Raw genomic sequence first — 20,641 nt, 5'->3', positions numbered from 1 at the left:
CCACAAAGAAGCCTGTTGCTAAAAAACCTGCAGCAAAGAAGGTCAAAAAGACTCCCAAAAAGGCAGCAAAGAAGACCGCAAAAAAATAATTTGTGTGTATCTGGCTATTACATTAACAAACGGCTATTTTTATAGCCACACATTTACAAAAAAACATTATCTTGGTACAAAGTTAAACTTGTTTAAGTCACTTAAACAGTTAAAAAAGAGTAAATTTAAGATTAGATTCCCTAAGTTTAAGTATTTTCGTTTTTAAATTTCTTATTTTCTTGCTTTTACTTTTCTTGCCCTTCATATTTTTAACATTGTCAAACTTTATGTAGCATAAAATTTTTATGTAGCATAAAATTTAAACAGAAAGCAGGACAAAGTTTGATATAAAAAGCTAGCCGTAATATTTTTTATGGATGTGTGGCTATAAAAATAGCCGTTTTTTGTTTGGTAAGATGCTTAGGCACGTTCCCCACGAATTCTTCTTGCCAACTGGATGTCTTTAGGCATGATTGTAACTCGTTTTGCGTGAATGGCACACAAGTTAGTATCCTCGAACAAGCCAACAAGGTACGCTTCAGAAGCCTCTTGCAGAGCCATAACGGCTGTGCTCTGGAATCGCAGATCTGTTTTGAAGTCCTGAGCAATTTCTCGCACAAGACGCTGGAAAGGCAACTTGCGGATCAAGAGCTCGGTTGACTTCTGGTATCTTCTGATTTCTCTGAGAGCAACTGTACCAGGTCTGTAACGATGTGGTTTTTTCACTCCTCCAGTAGCTGGTGCGCTTTTCCTCGCAGCTTTAGTGGCGAGTTGTTTTCGTGGAGCCTTTCCTCCAGTAGATTTACGTGCAGTTTGCTTTGTACGAGCCATATTTTAAGAAGTCGATGTAGTACGGATACACAAGACGGTCTAAAATGCACTATCGCGCCAAAGTTTTATTTCTCATATTGATTGACAGCTAAGGTTCAAAACAAACCATTTGATTGGTGCTAAGAAAGTAATTTCTGATTGGCTGCATAATGACATTACGCTCATTACTTTAACATTTTTATAAAATCTGTGTTTTTTGGCTACGGGAAAACGGCTGTATCTTCTGATACACAAAAGCTTTTGACTTTTTTTTTTTTTAGTAAGTAGCAGAAGGTTTGGCGAATTCCAACGATGCCAAATTTATTGCCTTACTGAAACATTAAGACCACGAATTTTAAAAAAAACTACAGTTTTACTTAAAAAAATGTACAAAATGTTCGGAACATTTTGTAATGACGCAACTCTATTGGTTAATTAGGGTGTTTCCACGAGCAGTAGGTAATTTTATGGCCTCTTTTTAAAGCTGTCTGAATTCTGTTAACTCAAACGTTGTTTTTGTACTCGTTCTGTACGCAACTATATCAATATGTCTGGACGCGGAAAAGGAGGTAAAGGATTGGGAAAAGGAGGTGCTAAACGTCACCGAAAAATTCTTCGTGATAACATTCAGGGAATCACAAAACCTGCTATTCGGCGTCTTGCTCGACGAGGTGGTGTCAAACGTATCTCTGGCCTTATCTATGAGGAAACCAGAGGTGTACTGAAGGTTTTCTTAGAGAATGTTATTCGTGATGCTGTAACCTACACAGAGCACGCTAAACGCAAGACCGTTACCGCTATGGATGTTGTTTATGCCTTAAAACGTCAAGGAAGAACTCTTTACGGATTCGGAGGTTAAGCGTTGTCATTGCTCAACAAAAACGGCTATTTTTATAGCCACAAATCTTTTAAAACATTACTTTGTGCACGCTTCCAAATTACACAATGTGTAAAGTCTTGTCACAGTTACATTTATTGCTATACGATACTATGTCATATATGACACAAAAAAAATTTAGAAATACTTTGTAGGGTTAATTTGCCTGGGAGTGTTTCCGTGAAAAGCTGGGTTAAGTTAAATGTAAGCAATAACATGGATCAATGTACTTGTCTTTTCTGCAAGTACAGCTAATAATACGTATGAAAAGTGAAGCTAATCCACACACACATGGGGAAGTATTTTAAATGTAGGCTAGTGTTCTTAAGCACATTATTTAGAAGTTTTATTAACTTCGGTTAACTTGTAGTGACGCCAAGTAAATGTTTTTTTAAAGATGTGTGGTCTTAAAAAAGACCGTTTGTGTTTGGTAGACGTTGGTTTACTTGCTGCTTGTGTATTTTGTGACGGCTTTTGTTCCTTCACTGACTGCGTGTTTTGCAAGTTCTCCAGGCAAGAGAAGACGTACTGCGGTTTGAATTTCACGAGAAGAGATGGTCGACTTTTTGTTTTGAAGAGCCAAACGCGAAGCTTCGGAAGCAATGCGCTCAAAGATGTCGTTGACAAATGAGTTCATGATGCTCATAGCTTTGCTTGAAACTCCGACATCTGGGTGAACTTGTTTCAAAACATTGTAGATGTAAATAGCATAACTTTCCTTTCTCTTTCTCTTGCGTTTCTTTTCACCAGTTCCACCAATCTTTCCTCCTTTTTTGCCGGCTCTTTTTTCACCTTTCTTGGCTACTTTAGGTGCCTGTTTTCCTCCTTTAGCTGCTGCGTCAGACATGGTTAAAAATTTTTGCTACTTAACTTGTAAATAAGCATTAAACTGCAAGTCAAAACTTTTTGTTTATAAGTAAAAAAATCGGATCGAATTCGATCCGAAAACGCCGATACGCAATTTAATTGGTTAAAAAAAAAATCTTTTGTTTAATACTTAATTATGATTGGTTAAAAAAACATGATTTCGATCCTATTTTTATGATGAAAAAACGAGTAAAGTTTATTTCGTTAACACTTACGTTAAATATTCGTACGTTTTTGTATTAACTTACAAATCAAATCGCAGTTATGTCTGGACGTGGAAAAGGTGGAAAAGCTAAGGCTAAAGCCAAGACAAGATCCTCAAGAGCTGGACTTCAATTTCCAGTCGGTAGAGTGCATAGATTCCTTCGTAGAGGGCACTATGCTAACCGAATTGGATCTGGAGCACCAGTTTACTTAGCAGCCGTCTTGGAATATTTATCTGCTGAGATATTGGAGTTGGCTGGTAACGCAGCAAGAGACAACAAAAAAGCTAGGATTATTCCAAGACATTTACAATTGGCTGTTCGTAATGATGAAGAATTAAACAAACTTTTGAGCGGTGTAACCATTGCAGCTGGTGGTGTTTTGCCAAACATTCAAGCTGTCTTACTCCCAAAGAAGAACGACAAAGGACAGAAGAAGTAAACCGCTACACTCAGAAAACAACGGCTATTTTTATAGCCACACATCTTTAAAAAAACATTGTTTTTTTCACAAAACTATAACCTTAAAGTCTAATAGATAATCCATGCATACGCCTTGTCCTAAGTAACTCAAAGAAATTAAATAAAAAAATTTGATCACAACGTCAAAATAAATTGCACGTATTTGCACCTACTAATGTCTACGGCCATACCACGATGAACACACCCGTTCTCGTCTGATCACGGAAGTTAAGCATCGTCGGGCCGGGATAGTACTTGGATGGGGGACCGCCTGGGAACTCCCGGTGTCGTAGGCTTTTCATTTTCATTTGCTGTGATATATTTCTTGTTATAACAATTAAGGAACGTGGCGGTTGTTGAAAGTGTTTCCTATGACATTTTCCTACGACATTTTCAGGTGATAGTACGAGAAAAAAGAGCTTTCAAATGCATACAAACTCGATCTATTGCCGATCATCCAATAACCCTGACGGAATGGCAAATAAAATAAAATTCCGCCGCCTTCCGAGGACTTATATCGCAATCACGTTTCGTAACAGCCAAGCGAGGTTTTACCTTAGCGTTTAAGTCACCACCGACATTTGGCCGCGCAACTTTTCTAAGCTCATTCATTTTGACTTAAGGAGGGGGCGAGCGCGGACGCAGGCCCCCACTACCAGAAATTGTACGGTCGAGTTACTGACGTTTGCAGTAATCGCAGAGGTCAGCCCAAGCGTAGTGCAATGCAAGAGCCTCACTCTGGAAGAAAACCCTCATTGATCAGTCTTTACTTCCCCGTCAGGTAAGTATGAGTTGGAACTGCACCGTAGCATGAGGGTACCCTTCAAAGTTTGTTAATGCTTGTGGCTTGAGTGTGTTATAAACTGCCGTGTCGCGGGGCATAGGCTGTATTCTCCCCCAGTGTACGCGTTTTGTTCCCGCCGTAGACTATGCAGAGTGCCGTCGGAAAGAGGACTGCTATTATTCTTTTATTGCTTATGTGGGCCGCCATCGGTAATAGTGCAACACCAAGGCAACCCGTGGTCACGGCGTGAATGAATCCACCTCCATGACCCAAGGCCAAAAATCAGATTAATATACTGACCATTCAGAGAATGGCCTACCAGATATTAAACTGATAAGAACAGATACTACACTTGATCTTAGCCATTAGGCCGAGAAGCGATAAAGAACAAGCGTTGCCATGATAGGCATCGTCCACACACCGTAACTGCTTGTGGAGCATGTCACGTTACTGTAAAGCTTACAACTGTCACCGCGTACGGATGGACGGCGACATAGTAAAAATCACGGCTGTTGATTTAGCCGTAGGATGGAGAGCGACTGTAGCGAGTGGATGGTAACTTACATGAATGCTAACAAAGGCGACGATACTAAGTGCGTGATATTACTTTCCAATATGTCTGCGTACATTCCGTTTATCAACGCATTACGCCAGAACGTGCGCGCGCGTTACACAGTAGACCATGCAGCCGAAATGCGACAGTGCGACCCTGCCAGGAGTCGAACCTGGAATCCCCTGATTCGTAGTCAGATGCCTTATCCATTGGGCCACAGGGCCATGCTTATGACTTCGCCCCATCGTCATTTTGGCTTGCGCATTCGTTTTACTTACGACAGAATTCTTCGTGTTTGTAGCCATGAAAGAAAGGGACTTCTGTGAGTGAATTTTTTTACTGTGGTCTAATAAAAAAGTCGAAACGCAGTGCCCAATATATGAATTGCTCCTAATAGCCGGAAACAGGCCGTGTCGATGATGTAGGCCGACATACGCAACGCAAACCAAAGAACGCTTTATGAAAATCCTAACACGAGCGCGGAAGAAGCCCAAATTAACAGACTAGATGTAATGCTGAAGACCTCAAACTCCAGCAGCTTCTCTTGCAGACTATTGCGTCGTACTACAAATAAAAATTAACATGCTTTCGCATAGTCGCGGCACCCAAAACGGACATTATACGATGTACAGAAACACACATTTCTGTTTTCGCGCCAAATCAATTCCCGGGAGTGGTACTTTTACGTCCGCATACTTCGCACCGTCTTAAATTATATCTCATTTACACGGTAATGTTTAGTATACTTCTACTGTGATAACAAGCATCGTTTATCGTTGGATTGTTGTAAGAAAACATTAAAAATGAGTGAAGCAGCTTCTCCAAAGAAAATCGCACCCAAGAAGAAACCTGCTGCAAAGAAGACAGCTGATCACCCTAAATATGTGGACATGATCAAGGCTGCTATCGCTACCCTAAAGGAACGCGGTGGTTCATCTCGCCAAGCTATTACAAAATATATTCATGCAAATTACAAAGTTGCTGAAAACTCAGATCATCATCTGAAAATGGCTCTTAAACGAGGAGTAACATCAGGCGATTTGATTCAAACTAAAGGCACTGGTGCTTCTGGATCATTCAAGCTAGGTCAGGTAAAAAAAGAAAAACCTAAGAAAAAGGCCGCAGCAAAAAAGCCAACGGCAAAGAAGCCTACTGCAAAGAAAAGTACACCAAAAAAGAAGCCAGCAAAGAAGAGCACGCCAAAGAAAGCAGCAAAGAAGCCTGCCACAAAGAAAGCCTCGGCTAAGAAACCAGCAGCTAAGAAACCCACAAAGAAGCCTGTTGCTAAAAAACCTGCAGCAAAGAAGGTCAAAAAGACTCCCAAAAAGGCAGCAAAGAAGACCGCAAAAAAATAATTTGTGTGTATCTGGCTATTACATTAACAAACGGCTATTTTTATAGCCACACATTTACAAAAAAACATTATCTTGGTACAAAGTTAAACTTGTTTAAGTCACTTAAACAGTTAAAAAAGAGTAAATTTAAGATTAGATTCCCTAAGTTTAAGTATTTTCGTTTTTAAATTTCTTATTTTCTTGCTTTTACTTTTCTTGCCCTTCATATTTTTAACATTGTCAAACTTTATGTAGCATAAAATTTTTATGTAGCATAAAATTTAAACAGAAAGCAGGACAAAGTTTGATATAAAAAGCTAGCCGTAATATTTTTTATGGATGTGTGGCTATAAAAATAGCCGTTTTTTGTTTGGTAAGATGCTTAGGCACGTTCCCCACGAATTCTTCTTGCCAACTGGATGTCTTTAGGCATGATTGTAACTCGTTTTGCGTGAATGGCACACAAGTTAGTATCCTCGAACAAGCCAACAAGGTACGCTTCAGAAGCCTCTTGCAGAGCCATAACGGCTGTGCTCTGGAATCGCAGATCTGTTTTGAAGTCCTGAGCAATTTCTCGCACAAGACGCTGGAAAGGCAACTTGCGGATCAAGAGCTCGGTTGACTTCTGGTATCTTCTGATTTCTCTGAGAGCAACTGTACCAGGTCTGTAACGATGTGGTTTTTTCACTCCTCCAGTAGCTGGTGCGCTTTTCCTCGCAGCTTTAGTGGCGAGTTGTTTTCGTGGAGCCTTTCCTCCAGTAGATTTACGTGCAGTTTGCTTTGTACGAGCCATATTTTAAGAAGTCGATGTAGTACGGATACACAAGACGGTCTAAAATGCACTATCGCGCCAAAGTTTTATTTCTCATATTGATTGACAGCTAAGGTTCAAAACAAACCATTTGATTGGTGCTAAGAAAGTAATTTCTGATTGGCTGCATAATGACATTACGCTCATTACTTTAACATTTTTATAAAATCTGTGTTTTTTGGCTACGGGAAAACGGCTGTATCTTCTGATACACAAAAGCTTTTGACTTTTTTTTTTTTTAGTAAGTAGCAGAAGGTTTGGCGAATTCCAACGATGCCAAATTTATTGCCTTACTGAAACATTAAGACCACGAATTTTTAAAAAAACTACAGTTTTACTTAAAAAAATGTACAAAATGTTCGGAACATTTTGTAATGACGCAACTCTATTGGTTAATTAGGGTGTTTCCACGAGCAGTAGGTAATTTTATGGCCTCTTTTTAAAGCTGTCTGAATTCTGTTAACTCAAACGTTGTTTTTGTACTCGTTCTGTACGCAACTATATCAATATGTCTGGACGCGGAAAAGGAGGTAAAGGATTGGGAAAAGGAGGTGCTAAACGTCACCGAAAAATTCTTCGTGATAACATTCAGGGAATCACAAAACCTGCTATTCGGCGTCTTGCTCGACGAGGTGGTGTCAAACGTATCTCTGGCCTTATCTATGAGGAAACCAGAGGTGTACTGAAGGTTTTCTTAGAGAATGTTATTCGTGATGCTGTAACCTACACAGAGCACGCTAAACGCAAGACCGTTACCGCTATGGATGTTGTTTATGCCTTAAAACGTCAAGGAAGAACTCTTTACGGATTCGGAGGTTAAGCGTTGTCATTGCTCAACAAAAACGGCTATTTTTATAGCCACAAATCTTTTAAAACATTACTTTGTGCACGCTTCCAAATTACACAATGTGTAAAGTCTTGTCACAGTTACATTTATTGCTATACGATACTATGTCATATATGACACAAAAAAAATTTAGAAATACTTTGTAGGGTTAATTTGCCTGGGAGTGTTTCCGTGAAAAGCTGGGTTAAGTTAAATGTAAGCAATAACATGGATCAATGTACTTGTCTTTTCTGCAAGTACAGCTAATAATACGTATGAAAAGTGAAGCTAATCCACACACACATGGGGAAGTATTTTAAATGTAGGCTAGTGTTCTTAAGCACATTATTTAGAAGTTTTATTAACTTCGGTTAACTTGTAGTGACGCCAAGTAAATGTTTTTTTAAAGATGTGTGGTCTTAAAAAAGACCGTTTGTGTTTGGTAGACGTTGGTTTACTTGCTGCTTGTGTATTTTGTGACGGCTTTTGTTCCTTCACTGACTGCGTGTTTTGCAAGTTCTCCAGGCAAGAGAAGACGTACTGCGGTTTGAATTTCACGAGAAGAGATGGTCGACTTTTTGTTTTGAAGAGCCAAACGCGAAGCTTCGGAAGCAATGCGCTCAAAGATGTCGTTGACAAATGAGTTCATGATGCTCATAGCTTTGCTTGAAACTCCGACATCTGGGTGAACTTGTTTCAAAACATTGTAGATGTAAATAGCATAACTTTCCTTTCTCTTTCTCTTGCGTTTCTTTTCACCAGTTCCACCAATCTTTCCTCCTTTTTTGCCGGCTCTTTTTTCACCTTTCTTGGCTACTTTAGGTGCCTGTTTTCCTCCTTTAGCTGCTGCGTCAGACATGGTTAAAAATTTTTGCTACTTAACTTGTAAATAAGCATTAAACTGCAAGTCAAAACTTTTTGTTTATAAGTAAAAAAATCGGATCGAATTCGATCCGAAAACGCCGATACGCAATTTAATTGGTTAAAAAAAAAATCTTTTGTTTAATACTTAATTATGATTGGTTAAAAAAACATGATTTCGATCCTATTTTTATGATGAAAAAACGAGTAAAGTTTATTTCGTTAACACTTACGTTAAATATTCGTACGTTTTTGTATTAACTTACAAATCAAATCGCAGTTATGTCTGGACGTGGAAAAGGTGGAAAAGCTAAGGCTAAAGCCAAGACAAGATCCTCAAGAGCTGGACTTCAATTTCCAGTCGGTAGAGTGCATAGATTCCTTCGTAGAGGGCACTATGCTAACCGAATTGGATCTGGAGCACCAGTTTACTTAGCAGCCGTCTTGGAATATTTATCTGCTGAGATATTGGAGTTGGCTGGTAACGCAGCAAGAGACAACAAAAAAGCTAGGATTATTCCAAGACATTTACAATTGGCTGTTCGTAATGATGAAGAATTAAACAAACTTTTGAGCGGTGTAACCATTGCAGCTGGTGGTGTTTTGCCAAACATTCAAGCTGTCTTACTCCCAAAGAAGAACGACAAAGGACAGAAGAAGTAAACCGCTACACTCAGAAAACAACGGCTATTTTTATAGCCACACATCTTTAAAAAAACATTGTTTTTTTCACAAAACTATAACCTTAAAGTCTAATAGATAATCCATGCATACGCCTTGTCCTAAGTAACTCAAAGAAATTAAATAAAAAAATTTGATCACAACGTCAAAATAAATTGCACGTATTTGCACCTACTAATGTCTACGGCCATACCACGATGAACACACCCGTTCTCGTCTGATCACGGAAGTTAAGCATCGTCGGGCCGGGATAGTACTTGGATGGGGGACCGCCTGGGAACTCCCGGTGTCGTAGGCTTTTCATTTTCATTTGCTGTGATATATTTCTTGTTATAACAATTAAGGAACGTGGCGGTTGTTGAAAGTGTTTCCTATGACATTTTCCTACGACATTTTCAGGTGATAGTACGAGAAAAAAGAGCTTTCAAATGCATACAAACTCGATCTATTGCCGATCATCCAATAACCCTGACGGAATGGCAAATAAAATAAAATTCCGCCGCCTTCCGAGGACTTATATCGCAATCACGTTTCGTAACAGCCAAGCGAGGTTTTACCTTAGCGTTTAAGTCACCACCGACATTTGGCCGCGCAACTTTTCTAAGCTCATTCATTTTGACTTAAGGAGGGGGCGAGCGCGGACGCAGGCCCCCACTACCAGAAATTGTACGGTCGAGTTACTGACGTTTGCAGTAATCGCAGAGGTCAGCCCAAGCGTAGTGCAATGCAAGAGCCTCACTCTGGAAGAAAACCCTCATTGATCAGTCTTTACTTCCCCGTCAGGTAAGTATGAGTTGGAACTGCACCGTAGCATGAGGGTACCCTTCAAAGTTTGTTAATGCTTGTGGCTTGAGTGTGTTATAAACTGCCGTGTCGCGGGGCATAGGCTGTATTCTCCCCCAGTGTACGCGTTTTGTTCCCGCCGTAGACTATGCAGAGTGCCGTCGGAAAGAGGACTGCTATTATTCTTTTATTGCTTATGTGGGCCGCCATCGGTAATAGTGCAACACCAAGGCAACCCGTGGTCACGGCGTGAATGAATCCACCTCCATGACCCAAGGCCAAAAATCAGATTAATATACTGACCATTCAGAGAATGGCCTACCAGATATTAAACTGATAAGAACAGATACTACACTTGATCTTAGCCATTAGGCCGAGAAGCGATAAAGAACAAGCGTTGCCATGATAGGCATCGTCCACACACCGTAACTGCTTGTGGAGCATGTCACGTTACTGTAAAGCTTACAACTGTCACCGCGTACGGATGGACGGCGACATAGTAAAAATCACGGCTGTTGATTTAGCCGTAGGATGGAGAGCGACTGTAGCGAGTGGATGGTAACTTACATGAATGCTAACAAAGGCGACGATACTAAGTGCGTGATATTACTTTCCAATATGTCTGCGTACATTCCGTTTATCAACGCATTACGCCAGAACGTGCGCGCGCGTTACACAGTAGACCATGCAGCCGAAATGCGACAGTGCGACCCTGCCAGGAGTCGAACCTGGAATCCCCTGATTCGTAGTCAGATGCCTTATCCATTGGGCCACAGGGCCATGCTTATGACTTCGCCCCATCGTCATTTTGGCTTGCGCATTCGTTTTACTTACGACAGAATTCTTCGTGTTTGTAGCCATGAAAGAAAGGGACTTCTGTGAGTGAATTTTTTTACTGTGGTCTAATAAAAAAGTCGAAACGCAGTGCCCAATATATGAATTGCTCCTAATAGCCGGAAACAGGCCGTGTCGATGATGTAGGCCGACATACGCAACGCAAACCAAAGAACGCTTTATGAAAATCCTAACACGAGCGCGGAAGAAGCCCAAATTAACAGACTAGATGTAATGCTGAAGACCTCAAACTCCAGCAGCTTCTCTTGCAGACTATTGCGTCGTACTACAAATAAAAATTAACATGCTTTCGCATAGTCGCGGCACCCAAAACGGACATTATACGATGTACAGAAACACACATTTCTGTTTTCGCGCCAAATCAATTCCCGGGAGTGGTACTTTTACGTCCGCATACTTCGCACCGTCTTAAATTATATCTCATTTACACGGTAATGTTTAGTATACTTCTACTGTGATAACAAGCATCGTTTATCGTTGGATTGTTGTAAGAAAACATTAAAAATGAGTGAAGCAGCTTCTCCAAAGAAAATCGCACCCAAGAAGAAACCTGCTGCAAAGAAGACAGCTGATCACCCTAAATATGTGGACATGATCAAGGCTGCTATCGCTACCCTAAAGGAACGCGGTGGTTCATCTCGCCAAGCTATTACAAAATATATTCATGCAAATTACAAAGTTGCTGAAAACTCAGATCATCATCTGAAAATGGCTCTTAAACGAGGAGTAACATCAGGCGATTTGATTCAAACTAAAGGCACTGGTGCTTCTGGATCATTCAAGCTAGGTCAGGTAAAAAAAGAAAAACCTAAGAAAAAGGCCGCAGCAAAAAAGCCAACGGCAAAGAAGCCTACTGCAAAGAAAAGTACACCAAAAAAGAAGCCAGCAAAGAAGAGCACGCCAAAGAAAGCAGCAAAGAAGCCTGCCACAAAGAAAGCCTCGGCTAAGAAACCAGCAGCTAAGAAACCCACAAAGAAGCCTGTTGCTAAAAAACCTGCAGCAAAGAAGGTCAAAAAGACTCCCAAAAAGGCAGCAAAGAAGACCGCAAAAAAATAATTTGTGTGTATCTGGCTATTACATTAACAAACGGCTATTTTTATAGCCACACATTTACAAAAAAACATTATCTTGGTACAAAGTTAAACTTGTTTAAGTCACTTAAACAGTTAAAAAAGAGTAAATTTAAGATTAGATTCCCTAAGTTTAAGTATTTTCGTTTTTAAATTTCTTATTTTCTTGCTTTTACTTTTCTTGCCCTTCATATTTTTAACATTGTCAAACTTTATGTAGCATAAAATTTTTATGTAGCATAAAATTTAAACAGAAAGCAGGACAAAGTTTGATATAAAAAGCTAGCCGTAATATTTTTTATGGATGTGTGGCTATAAAAATAGCCGTTTTTTGTTTGGTAAGATGCTTAGGCACGTTCCCCACGAATTCTTCTTGCCAACTGGATGTCTTTAGGCATGATTGTAACTCGTTTTGCGTGAATGGCACACAAGTTAGTATCCTCGAACAAGCCAACAAGGTACGCTTCAGAAGCCTCTTGCAGAGCCATAACGGCTGTGCTCTGGAATCGCAGATCTGTTTTGAAGTCCTGAGCAATTTCTCGCACAAGACGCTGGAAAGGCAACTTGCGGATCAAGAGCTCGGTTGACTTCTGGTATCTTCTGATTTCTCTGAGAGCAACTGTACCAGGTCTGTAACGATGTGGTTTTTTCACTCCTCCAGTAGCTGGTGCGCTTTTCCTCGCAGCTTTAGTGGCGAGTTGTTTTCGTGGAGCCTTTCCTCCAGTAGATTTACGTGCAGTTTGCTTTGTACGAGCCATATTTTAAGAAGTCGATGTAGTACGGATACACAAGACGGTCTAAAATGCACTATCGCGCCAAAGTTTTATTTCTCATATTGATTGACAGCTAAGGTTCAAAACAAACCATTTGATTGGTGCTAAGAAAGTAATTTCTGATTGGCTGCATAATGACATTACGCTCATTACTTTAACATTTTTATAAAATCTGTGTTTTTTGGCTACGGGAAAACGGCTGTATCTTCTGATACACAAAAGCTTTTGACTTTTTTTTTTTTTAGTAAGTAGCAGAAGGTTTGGCGAATTCCAACGATGCCAAATTTATTGCCTTACTGAAACATTAAGACCACGAATTTTTAAAAAAACTACAGTTTTACTTAAAAAAATGTACAAAATGTTCGGAACATTTTGTAATGACGCAACTCTATTGGTTAATTAGGGTGTTTCCACGAGCAGTAGGTAATTTTATGGCCTCTTTTTAAAGCTGTCTGAATTCTGTTAACTCAAACGTTGTTTTTGTACTCGTTCTGTACGCAACTATATCAATATGTCTGGACGCGGAAAAGGAGGTAAAGGATTGGGAAAAGGAGGTGCTAAACGTCACCGAAAAATTCTTCGTGATAACATTCAGGGAATCACAAAACCTGCTATTCGGCGTCTTGCTCGACGAGGTGGTGTCAAACGTATCTCTGGCCTTATCTATGAGGAAACCAGAGGTGTACTGAAGGTTTTCTTAGAGAATGTTATTCGTGATGCTGTAACCTACACAGAGCACGCTAAACGCAAGACCGTTACCGCTATGGATGTTGTTTATGCCTTAAAACGTCAAGGAAGAACTCTTTACGGATTCGGAGGTTAAGCGTTGTCATTGCTCAACAAAAACGGCTATTTTTATAGCCACAAATCTTTTAAAACATTACTTTGTGCACGCTTCCAAATTACACAATGTGTAAAGTCTTGTCACAGTTACATTTATTGCTATACGATACTATGTCATATATGACACAAAAAAAATTTAGAAATACTTTGTAGGGTTAATTTGCCTGGGAGTGTTTCCGTGAAAAGCTGGGTTAAGTTAAATGTAAGCAATAACATGGATCAATGTACTTGTCTTTTCTGCAAGTACAGCTAATAATACGTATGAAAAGTGAAGCTAATCCACACACACATGGGGAAGTATTTTAAATGTAGGCTAGTGTTCTTAAGCACATTATTTAGAAGTTTTATTAACTTCGGTTAACTTGTAGTGACGCCAAGTAAATGTTTTTTTAAAGATGTGTGGTCTTAAAAAAGACCGTTTGTGTTTGGTAGACGTTGGTTTACTTGCTGCTTGTGTATTTTGTGACGGCTTTTGTTCCTTCACTGACTGCGTGTTTTGCAAGTTCTCCAGGCAAGAGAAGACGTACTGCGGTTTGAATTTCACGAGAAGAGATGGTCGACTTTTTGTTTTGAAGAGCCAAACGCGAAGCTTCGGAAGCAATGCGCTCAAAGATGTCGTTGACAAATGAGTTCATGATGCTCATAGCTTTGCTTGAAACTCCGACATCTGGGTGAACTTGTTTCAAAACATTGTAGATGTAAATAGCATAACTTTCCTTTCTCTTTCTCTTGCGTTTCTTTTCACCAGTTCCACCAATCTTTCCTCCTTTTTTGCCGGCTCTTTTTTCACCTTTCTTGGCTACTTTAGGTGCCTGTTTTCCTCCTTTAGCTGCTGCGTCAGACATGGTTAAAAATTTTTGCTACTTAACTTGTAAATAAGCATTAAACTGCAAGTCAAAACTTTTTGTTTATAAGTAAAAAAATCGGATCGAATTCGATCCGAAAACGCCGATACGCAATTTAATTGGTTAAAAAAAAAATCTTTTGTTTAATACTTAATTATGATTGGTTAAAAAAACATGATTTCGATCCTATTTTTATGATGAAAAAACGAGTAAAGTTTATTTCGTTAACACTTACGTTAAATATTCGTACGTTTTTGTATTAACTTACAAATCAAATCGCAGTTATGTCTGGACGTGGAAAAGGTGGAAAAGCTAAGGCTAAAGCCAAGACAAGATCCTCAAGAGCTGGACTTCAATTTCCAGTCGGTAGAGTGCATAGATTCCTTCGTAGAGGGCACTATGCTAACCGAATTGGATCTGGAGCACCAGTTTACTTAGCAGCCGTCTTGGAATATTTATCTGCTGAGATATTGGAGTTGGCTGGTAACGCAGCAAGAGACAACAAAAAAGCTAGGATTATTCCAAGACATTTACAATTGGCTGTTCGTAATGATGAAGAATTAAACAAACTTTTGAGCGGTGTAACCATTGCAGCTGGTGGTGTTTTGCCAAACATTCAAGCTGTCTTACTCCCAAAGAAGAACGACAAAGGACAGAAGAAGTAAACCGCTACACTCAGAAAACAACGGCTATTTTTATAGCCACACATCTTTAAAAAAACATTGTTTTTTTCACAAAACTATAACCTTAAAGTCTAATAGATAATCCATGCATACGCCTTGTCCTAAGTAACTCAAAGAAATTAAATAAAAAAATTTGATCACAACGTCAAAATAAATTGCACGTATTTGCACCTACTAATGTCTACGGCCATACCACGATGAACACACCCGTTCTCGTCTGATCACGGAAGTTAAGCATCGTCGGGCCGGGATAGTACTTGGATGGGGGACCGCCTGGGAACTCCCGGTGTCGTAGGCTTTTCATTTTCATTTGCTGTGATATATTTCTTGTTATAACAATTAAGGAACGTGGCGGTTGTTGAAAGTGTTTCCTATGACATTTTCCTACGACATTTTCAGGTGATAGTACGAGAAAAAAGAGCTTTCAAATGCATACAAACTCGATCTATTGCCGATCATCCAATAACCCTGACGGAATGGCAAATAAAATAAAATTCCGCCGCCTTCCGAGGACTTATATCGCAATCACGTTTCGTAACAGCCAAGCGAGGTTTTACCTTAGCGTTTAAGTCACCACCGACATTTGGCCGCGCAACTTTTCTAAGCTCATTCATTTTGACTTAAGGAGGGGGCGAGCGCGGACGCAGGCCCCCACTACCAGAAATTGTACGGTCGAGTTACTGACGTTTGCAGTAATCGCAGAGGTCAGCCCAAGCGTAGTGCAATGCAAGAGCCTCACTCTGGAAGAAAACCCTCATTGATCAGTCTTTACTTCCCCGTCAGGTAAGTATGAGTTGGAACTGCACCGTAGCATGAGGGTACCCTTCAAAGTTTGTTAATGCTTGTGGCTTGAGTGTGTTATAAACTGCCGTGTCGCGGGGCATAGGCTGTATTCTCCCCCAGTGTACGCGTTTTGTTCCCGCCGTAGACTATGCAGAGTGCCGTCGGAAAGAGGACTGCTATTATTCTTTTATTGCTTATGTGGGCCGCCATCGGTAATAGTGCAACACCAAGGCAACCCGTGGTCACGGCGTGAATGAATCCACCTCCATGACCCAAGGCCAAAAATCAGATTAATATACTGACCATTCAGAGAATGGCCTACCAGATATTAAACTGATAAGAACAGATACTACACTTGATCTTAGCCATTAGGCCGAGAAGCGATAAAGAACAAGCGTTGCCATGATAGGCATCGTCCACACACCGTAACTGCTTGTGGAGCATGTCACGTTACTGTAAAGCTTACAACTGTCACCGCGTACGGATGGACGGCGACATAGTAAAAATCACGGCTGTTGATTTAGCCGTAGGATGGAGAGCGACTGTAGCGAGTGGATGGTAACTTACATGAATGCTAACAAAGGCGACGATACTAAGTGCGTGATATTACTTTCCAATATGTCTGCGTACATTCCGTTTATCAACGCATTACGCCAGAACGTGCGCGCGCGTTACACAGTAGACCATGCAGCCGAAATGCGACAGTGCGACCCTGCCAGGAGTCGAACCTGGAATCCCCTGATTCGTAGTCAGATGCCTTATCCATTGGGCCACAGGGCCATGCTTATGACTTCGCCCCATCGTCATTTTGGCTTGCGCATATCGTTTTACTTACGACAGAATTCTTCGTGTTTGTAGCCATGAAAGAAAGGGACTTCTGTGAGTGAATTTTTTTACTGTGGTCTAATAAAAAAGTCGAAACGCAGTGCCCAATATATGAATTGCTCCTAATAGCCGGAAACAGGCCGTGTCGATGATGTAGGCCGACATACGCAACGCAAACCAAAGAACGCTTTATGAAAATCCTAACACGAGCGCGGAAGAAGCCCAAATTAACAGACTAGATGTAATGCTGAAGACCTCAAACTCCAGCAGCTTCTCTTGCAGACTATTGCGTCGTACTACAAATAAAAATTAACATGCTTTCGCATAGTCGCGGCACCCAAAACGGACATTATACGATGTACAGAAACACACATTTCTGTTTTCGCGCCAAATCAATTCCCGGGAGTGGTACTTTTACGTCCGCATACTTCGCACCGTCTTAAATTATATCTCATTTACACGGTAATGTTTAGTATACTTCTACTGTGATAACAAGCATCGTTTATCGTTGGATTGTTGTAAGAAAACATTAAAAATGAGTGAAGCAGCTTCTCCAAAGAAAATCGCACCCAAGAAGAAACCTGCTGCAAAGAAGACAGCTGATCACCCTAAATATGTGGACATGATCAAGGCTGCTATCGCTACCCTAAAGGAACGCGGTGGTTCATCTCGCCAAGCTATTACAAAATATATTCATGCAAATTACAAAGTTGCTGAAAACTCAGATCATCATCTGAAAATGGCTCTTAAACGAGGAGTAACATCAGGCGATTTGATTCAAACTAAAGGCACTGGTGCTTCTGGATCATTCAAGCTAGGTCAGGTAAAAAAAGAAAAACCTAAGAAAAAGGCCGCAGCAAAAAAGCCAACGGCAAAGAAGCCTACTGCAAAGAAAAGTACACCAAAAAAGAAGCCAGCAAAGAAGAGCACGCCAAAGAAAGCAGCAAAGAAGCCTGCCACAAAGAAAGCCTCGGCTAAGAAACCAGCAGCTAAGAAACCCACAAAGAAGCCTGTTGCTAAAAAACCTGCAGCAAAGAAGGTCAAAAAGACTCCCAAAAAGGCAGCAAAGAAGACCGCAAAAAAATAATTTGTGTGTATCTGGCTATTACATTAACAAACGGCTATTTTTATAGCCACACATTTACAAAAAAACATTATCTTGGTACAAAGTTAAACTTGTTTAAGTCACTTAAACAGTTAAAAAAGAGTAAATTTAAGATTAGATTCCCTAAGTTTAAGTATTTTCGTTTTTAAATTTCTTATTTTCTTGCTTTTACTTTTCTTGCCCTTCATATTTTTAACATTGTCAAACTTTATGTAGCATAAAATTTTTATGTAGCATAAAATTTAAACAGAAAGCAGGACAAAGTTTGATATAAAAAGCTAGCCGTAATATTTTTTATGGATGTGTGGCTATAAAAATAGCCGTTTTTTGTTTGGTAAGATGCTTAGGCACGTTCCCCACGAATTCTTCTTGCCAACTGGATGTCTTTAGGCATGATTGTAACTCGTTTTGCGTGAATGGCACACAAGTTAGTATCCTCGAACAAGCCAACAAGGTACGCTTCAGAAGCCTCTTGCAGAGCCATAACGGCTGTGCTCTGGAATCGCAGATCTGTTTTGAAGTCCTGAGCAATTTCTCGCACAAGACGCTGGAAAGGCAACTTGCGGATCAAGAGCTCGGTTGACTTCTGGTATCTTCTGATTTCTCTGAGAGCAACTGTACCAGGTCTGTAACGATGTGGTTTTTTCACTCCTCCAGTAGCTGGTGCGCTTTTCCTCGCAGCTTTAGTGGCGAGTTGTTTTCGTGGAGCCTTTCCTCCAGTAGATTTACGTGCAGTTTGCTTTGTACGAGCCATATTTTAAGAAGTCGATGTAGTACGGATACACAAGACGGTCTAAAATGCACTATCGCGCCAAAGTTTTATTTCTCATATTGATTGACAGCTAAGGTTCAAAACAAACCATTTGATTGGTGCTAAGAAAGTAATTTCTGATTGGCTGCATAATGACATTACGCTCATTACTTTAACATTTTTATAAAATCTGTGTTTTTTGGCTACGGGAAAACGGCTGTATCTTCTGATACACAAAAGCTTTTGACTTTTTTTTTTTTTAGTAAGTAGCAGAAGGTTTGGCGAATTCCAACGATGCCAAATTTATTGCCTTACTGAAACATTAAGACCACGAATTTTTAAAAAAACTACAGTTTTACTTAAAAAAATGTACAAAATGTTCGGAACATTTTGTAATGACGCAACTCTATTGGTTAATTAGGGTGTTTCCACGAGCAGTAGGTAATTTTATGGCCTCTTTTTAAAGCTGTCTGAATTCTGTTAACTCAAACGTTGTTTTTGTACTCGTTCTGTACGCAACTATATCAATATGTCTGGACGCGGAAAAGGAGGTAAAGGATTGGGAAAAGGAGGTGCTAAACGTCACCGAAAAATTCTTCGTGATAACATTCAGGGAATCACAAAACCTGCTATTCGGCGTCTTGCTCGACGAGGTGGTGTCAAACGTATCTCTGGCCTTATCTATGAGGAAACCAGAGGTGTACTGAAGGTTTTCTTAGAGAATGTTATTCGTGATGCTGTAACCTACACAGAGCACGCTAAACGCAAGACCGTTACCGCTATGGATGTTGTTTATGCCTTAAAACGTCAAGGAAGAACTCTTTACGGATTCGGAGGTTAAGCGTTGTCATTGCTCAACAAAAACGGCTATTTTTATAGCCACAAATCTTTTAAAACATTACTTTGTGCACGCTTCCAAATTACACAATGTGTAAAGTCTTGTCACAGTTACATTTATTGCTATACGATACTATGTCATATATGACACAAAAAAAATTTAGAAATACTTTGTAGGGTTAATTTGCCTGGGAGTGTTTCCGTGAAAAGCTGGGTTAAGTTAAATGTAAGCAATAACATGGATCAATGTACTTGTCTTTTCTGCAAGTACAGCTAATAATACGTATGAAAAGTGAAGCTAATCCACACACACATGGGGAAGTATTTTAAATGTAGGCTAGTGTTCTTAAGCACATTATTTAGAAGTTTTATTAACTTCGGTTAACTTGTAGTGACGCCAAGTAAATGTTTTTTTAAAGATGTGTGGTCTTAAAAAAGACCGTTTGTGTTTGGTAGACGTTGGTTTACTTGCTGCTTGTGTATTTTGTGACGGCTTTTGTTCCTTCACTGACTGCGTGTTTTGCAAGTTCTCCAGGCAAGAGAAGACGTACTGCGGTTTGAATTTCACGAGAAGAGATGGTCGACTTTTTGTTTTGAAGAGCCAAACGCGAAGCTTCGGAAGCAATGCGCTCAAAGATGTCGTTGACAAATGAGTTCATGATGCTCATAGCTTTGCTTGAAACTCCGACATCTGGGTGAACTTGTTTCAAAACATTGTAGATGTAAATAGCATAACTTTCCTTTCTCTTTCTCTTGCGTTTCTTTTCACCAGTTCCACCAATCTTTCCTCCTTTTTTGCCGGCTCTTTTTTCACCTTTCTTGGCTACTTTAGGTGCCTGTTTTCCTCCTTTAGCTGCTGCGTCAGACATGGTTAAAAATTTTTGCTACTTAACTTGTAAATAAGCATTAAACTGCAAGTCAAAACTTTTTGTTTATAAGTAAAAAAATCGGATCGAATTCGATCCGAAAACGCCGATACGCAATTTAATTGGTTAAAAAAAAAATCTTTTGTTTAATACTTAATTATGATTGGTTAAAAAAACATGATTTCGATCCTATTTTTATGATGAAAAAACGAGTAAAGTTTATTTCGTTAACACTTACGTTAAATATTCGTACGTTTTTGTATTAACTTACAAATCAAATCGCAGTTATGTCTGGACGTGGAAAAGGTGGAAAAGCTAAGGCTAAAGCCAAGACAAGATCCTCAAGAGCTGGACTTCAATTTCCAGTCGGTAGAGTGCATAGATTCCTTCGTAGAGGGCACTATGCTAACCGAATTGGATCTGGAGCACCAGTTTACTTAGCAGCCGTCTTGGAATATTTATCTGCTGAGATATTGGAGTTGGCTGGTAACGCAGCAAGAGACAACAAAAAAGCTAGGATTAT

At 39.9% G+C, this 20,641-nt stretch overlaps 1 protein-coding gene and 9 non-coding genes across 10 annotated transcripts in view; 3 read left to right on the top strand and 7 right to left on the bottom strand.

The window, feature by feature from the left end:
- Positions 1-3,426: 3,426 nt before the first annotated feature.
- On the top strand, positions 3,427-3,545 carry LOC130659781 (5S ribosomal RNA). The gene has a single exon (XR_008986985.1). It is a non-coding gene; the product is annotated as a 5S ribosomal RNA (ribosomal RNA).
- A 328-nt stretch (positions 3,546-3,873) lies between these two features.
- On the bottom strand, positions 3,874-4,038 carry LOC130659631 (U1 spliceosomal RNA). The gene has a single exon (XR_008986836.1). It is a non-coding gene; the product is annotated as a U1 spliceosomal RNA (small nuclear RNA).
- Positions 4,039-4,223: 185 nt separating this feature from the next.
- LOC130660688 (U2 spliceosomal RNA) lies at positions 4,224-4,415 on the bottom strand. The gene has a single exon (XR_008987885.1). It is a non-coding gene; the product is annotated as a U2 spliceosomal RNA (small nuclear RNA).
- A 2,976-nt stretch (positions 4,416-7,391) lies between these two features.
- Positions 7,392-20,641, bottom strand: part of LOC130657762 (histone H2A-beta, sperm) — a 198,997-nt gene continuing 185,747 nt past the window's right edge. Inside the window, exon 2 of the mRNA XM_057460766.1 lies at positions 7,392-7,413. Within this exon, the coding sequence (XP_057316749.1) occupies positions 7,392-7,413 (22 nt within the window). The remainder of the gene's footprint in view (positions 7,414-20,641) is intronic.
- LOC130659769 (5S ribosomal RNA) lies at positions 9,279-9,397 on the top strand. The gene has a single exon (XR_008986973.1). It is a non-coding gene; the product is annotated as a 5S ribosomal RNA (ribosomal RNA).
- LOC130659630 (U1 spliceosomal RNA) lies at positions 9,726-9,890 on the bottom strand. The gene has a single exon (XR_008986835.1). It is a non-coding gene; the product is annotated as a U1 spliceosomal RNA (small nuclear RNA).
- On the bottom strand, positions 10,076-10,267 carry LOC130660685 (U2 spliceosomal RNA). The gene has a single exon (XR_008987883.1). It is a non-coding gene; the product is annotated as a U2 spliceosomal RNA (small nuclear RNA).
- Positions 15,131-15,249, top strand: LOC130659757 (5S ribosomal RNA). The gene has a single exon (XR_008986961.1). It is a non-coding gene; the product is annotated as a 5S ribosomal RNA (ribosomal RNA).
- On the bottom strand, positions 15,578-15,742 carry LOC130659629 (U1 spliceosomal RNA). Its single transcript, XR_008986834.1, has one exon. It is a non-coding gene; the product is annotated as a U1 spliceosomal RNA (small nuclear RNA).
- LOC130660684 (U2 spliceosomal RNA) lies at positions 15,928-16,119 on the bottom strand. Its single transcript, XR_008987882.1, has one exon. It is a non-coding gene; the product is annotated as a U2 spliceosomal RNA (small nuclear RNA).

The sequence above is a fragment of the Hydractinia symbiolongicarpus genome, chromosome 9 (assembly GCF_029227915.1).
Source record: "Hydractinia symbiolongicarpus strain clone_291-10 chromosome 9, HSymV2.1, whole genome shotgun sequence".
NCBI lineage: Eukaryota > Metazoa > Cnidaria > Hydrozoa > Anthoathecata > Hydractiniidae > Hydractinia > Hydractinia symbiolongicarpus.
This window is presented reverse-complemented; position numbering and strand designations above follow the sequence as displayed.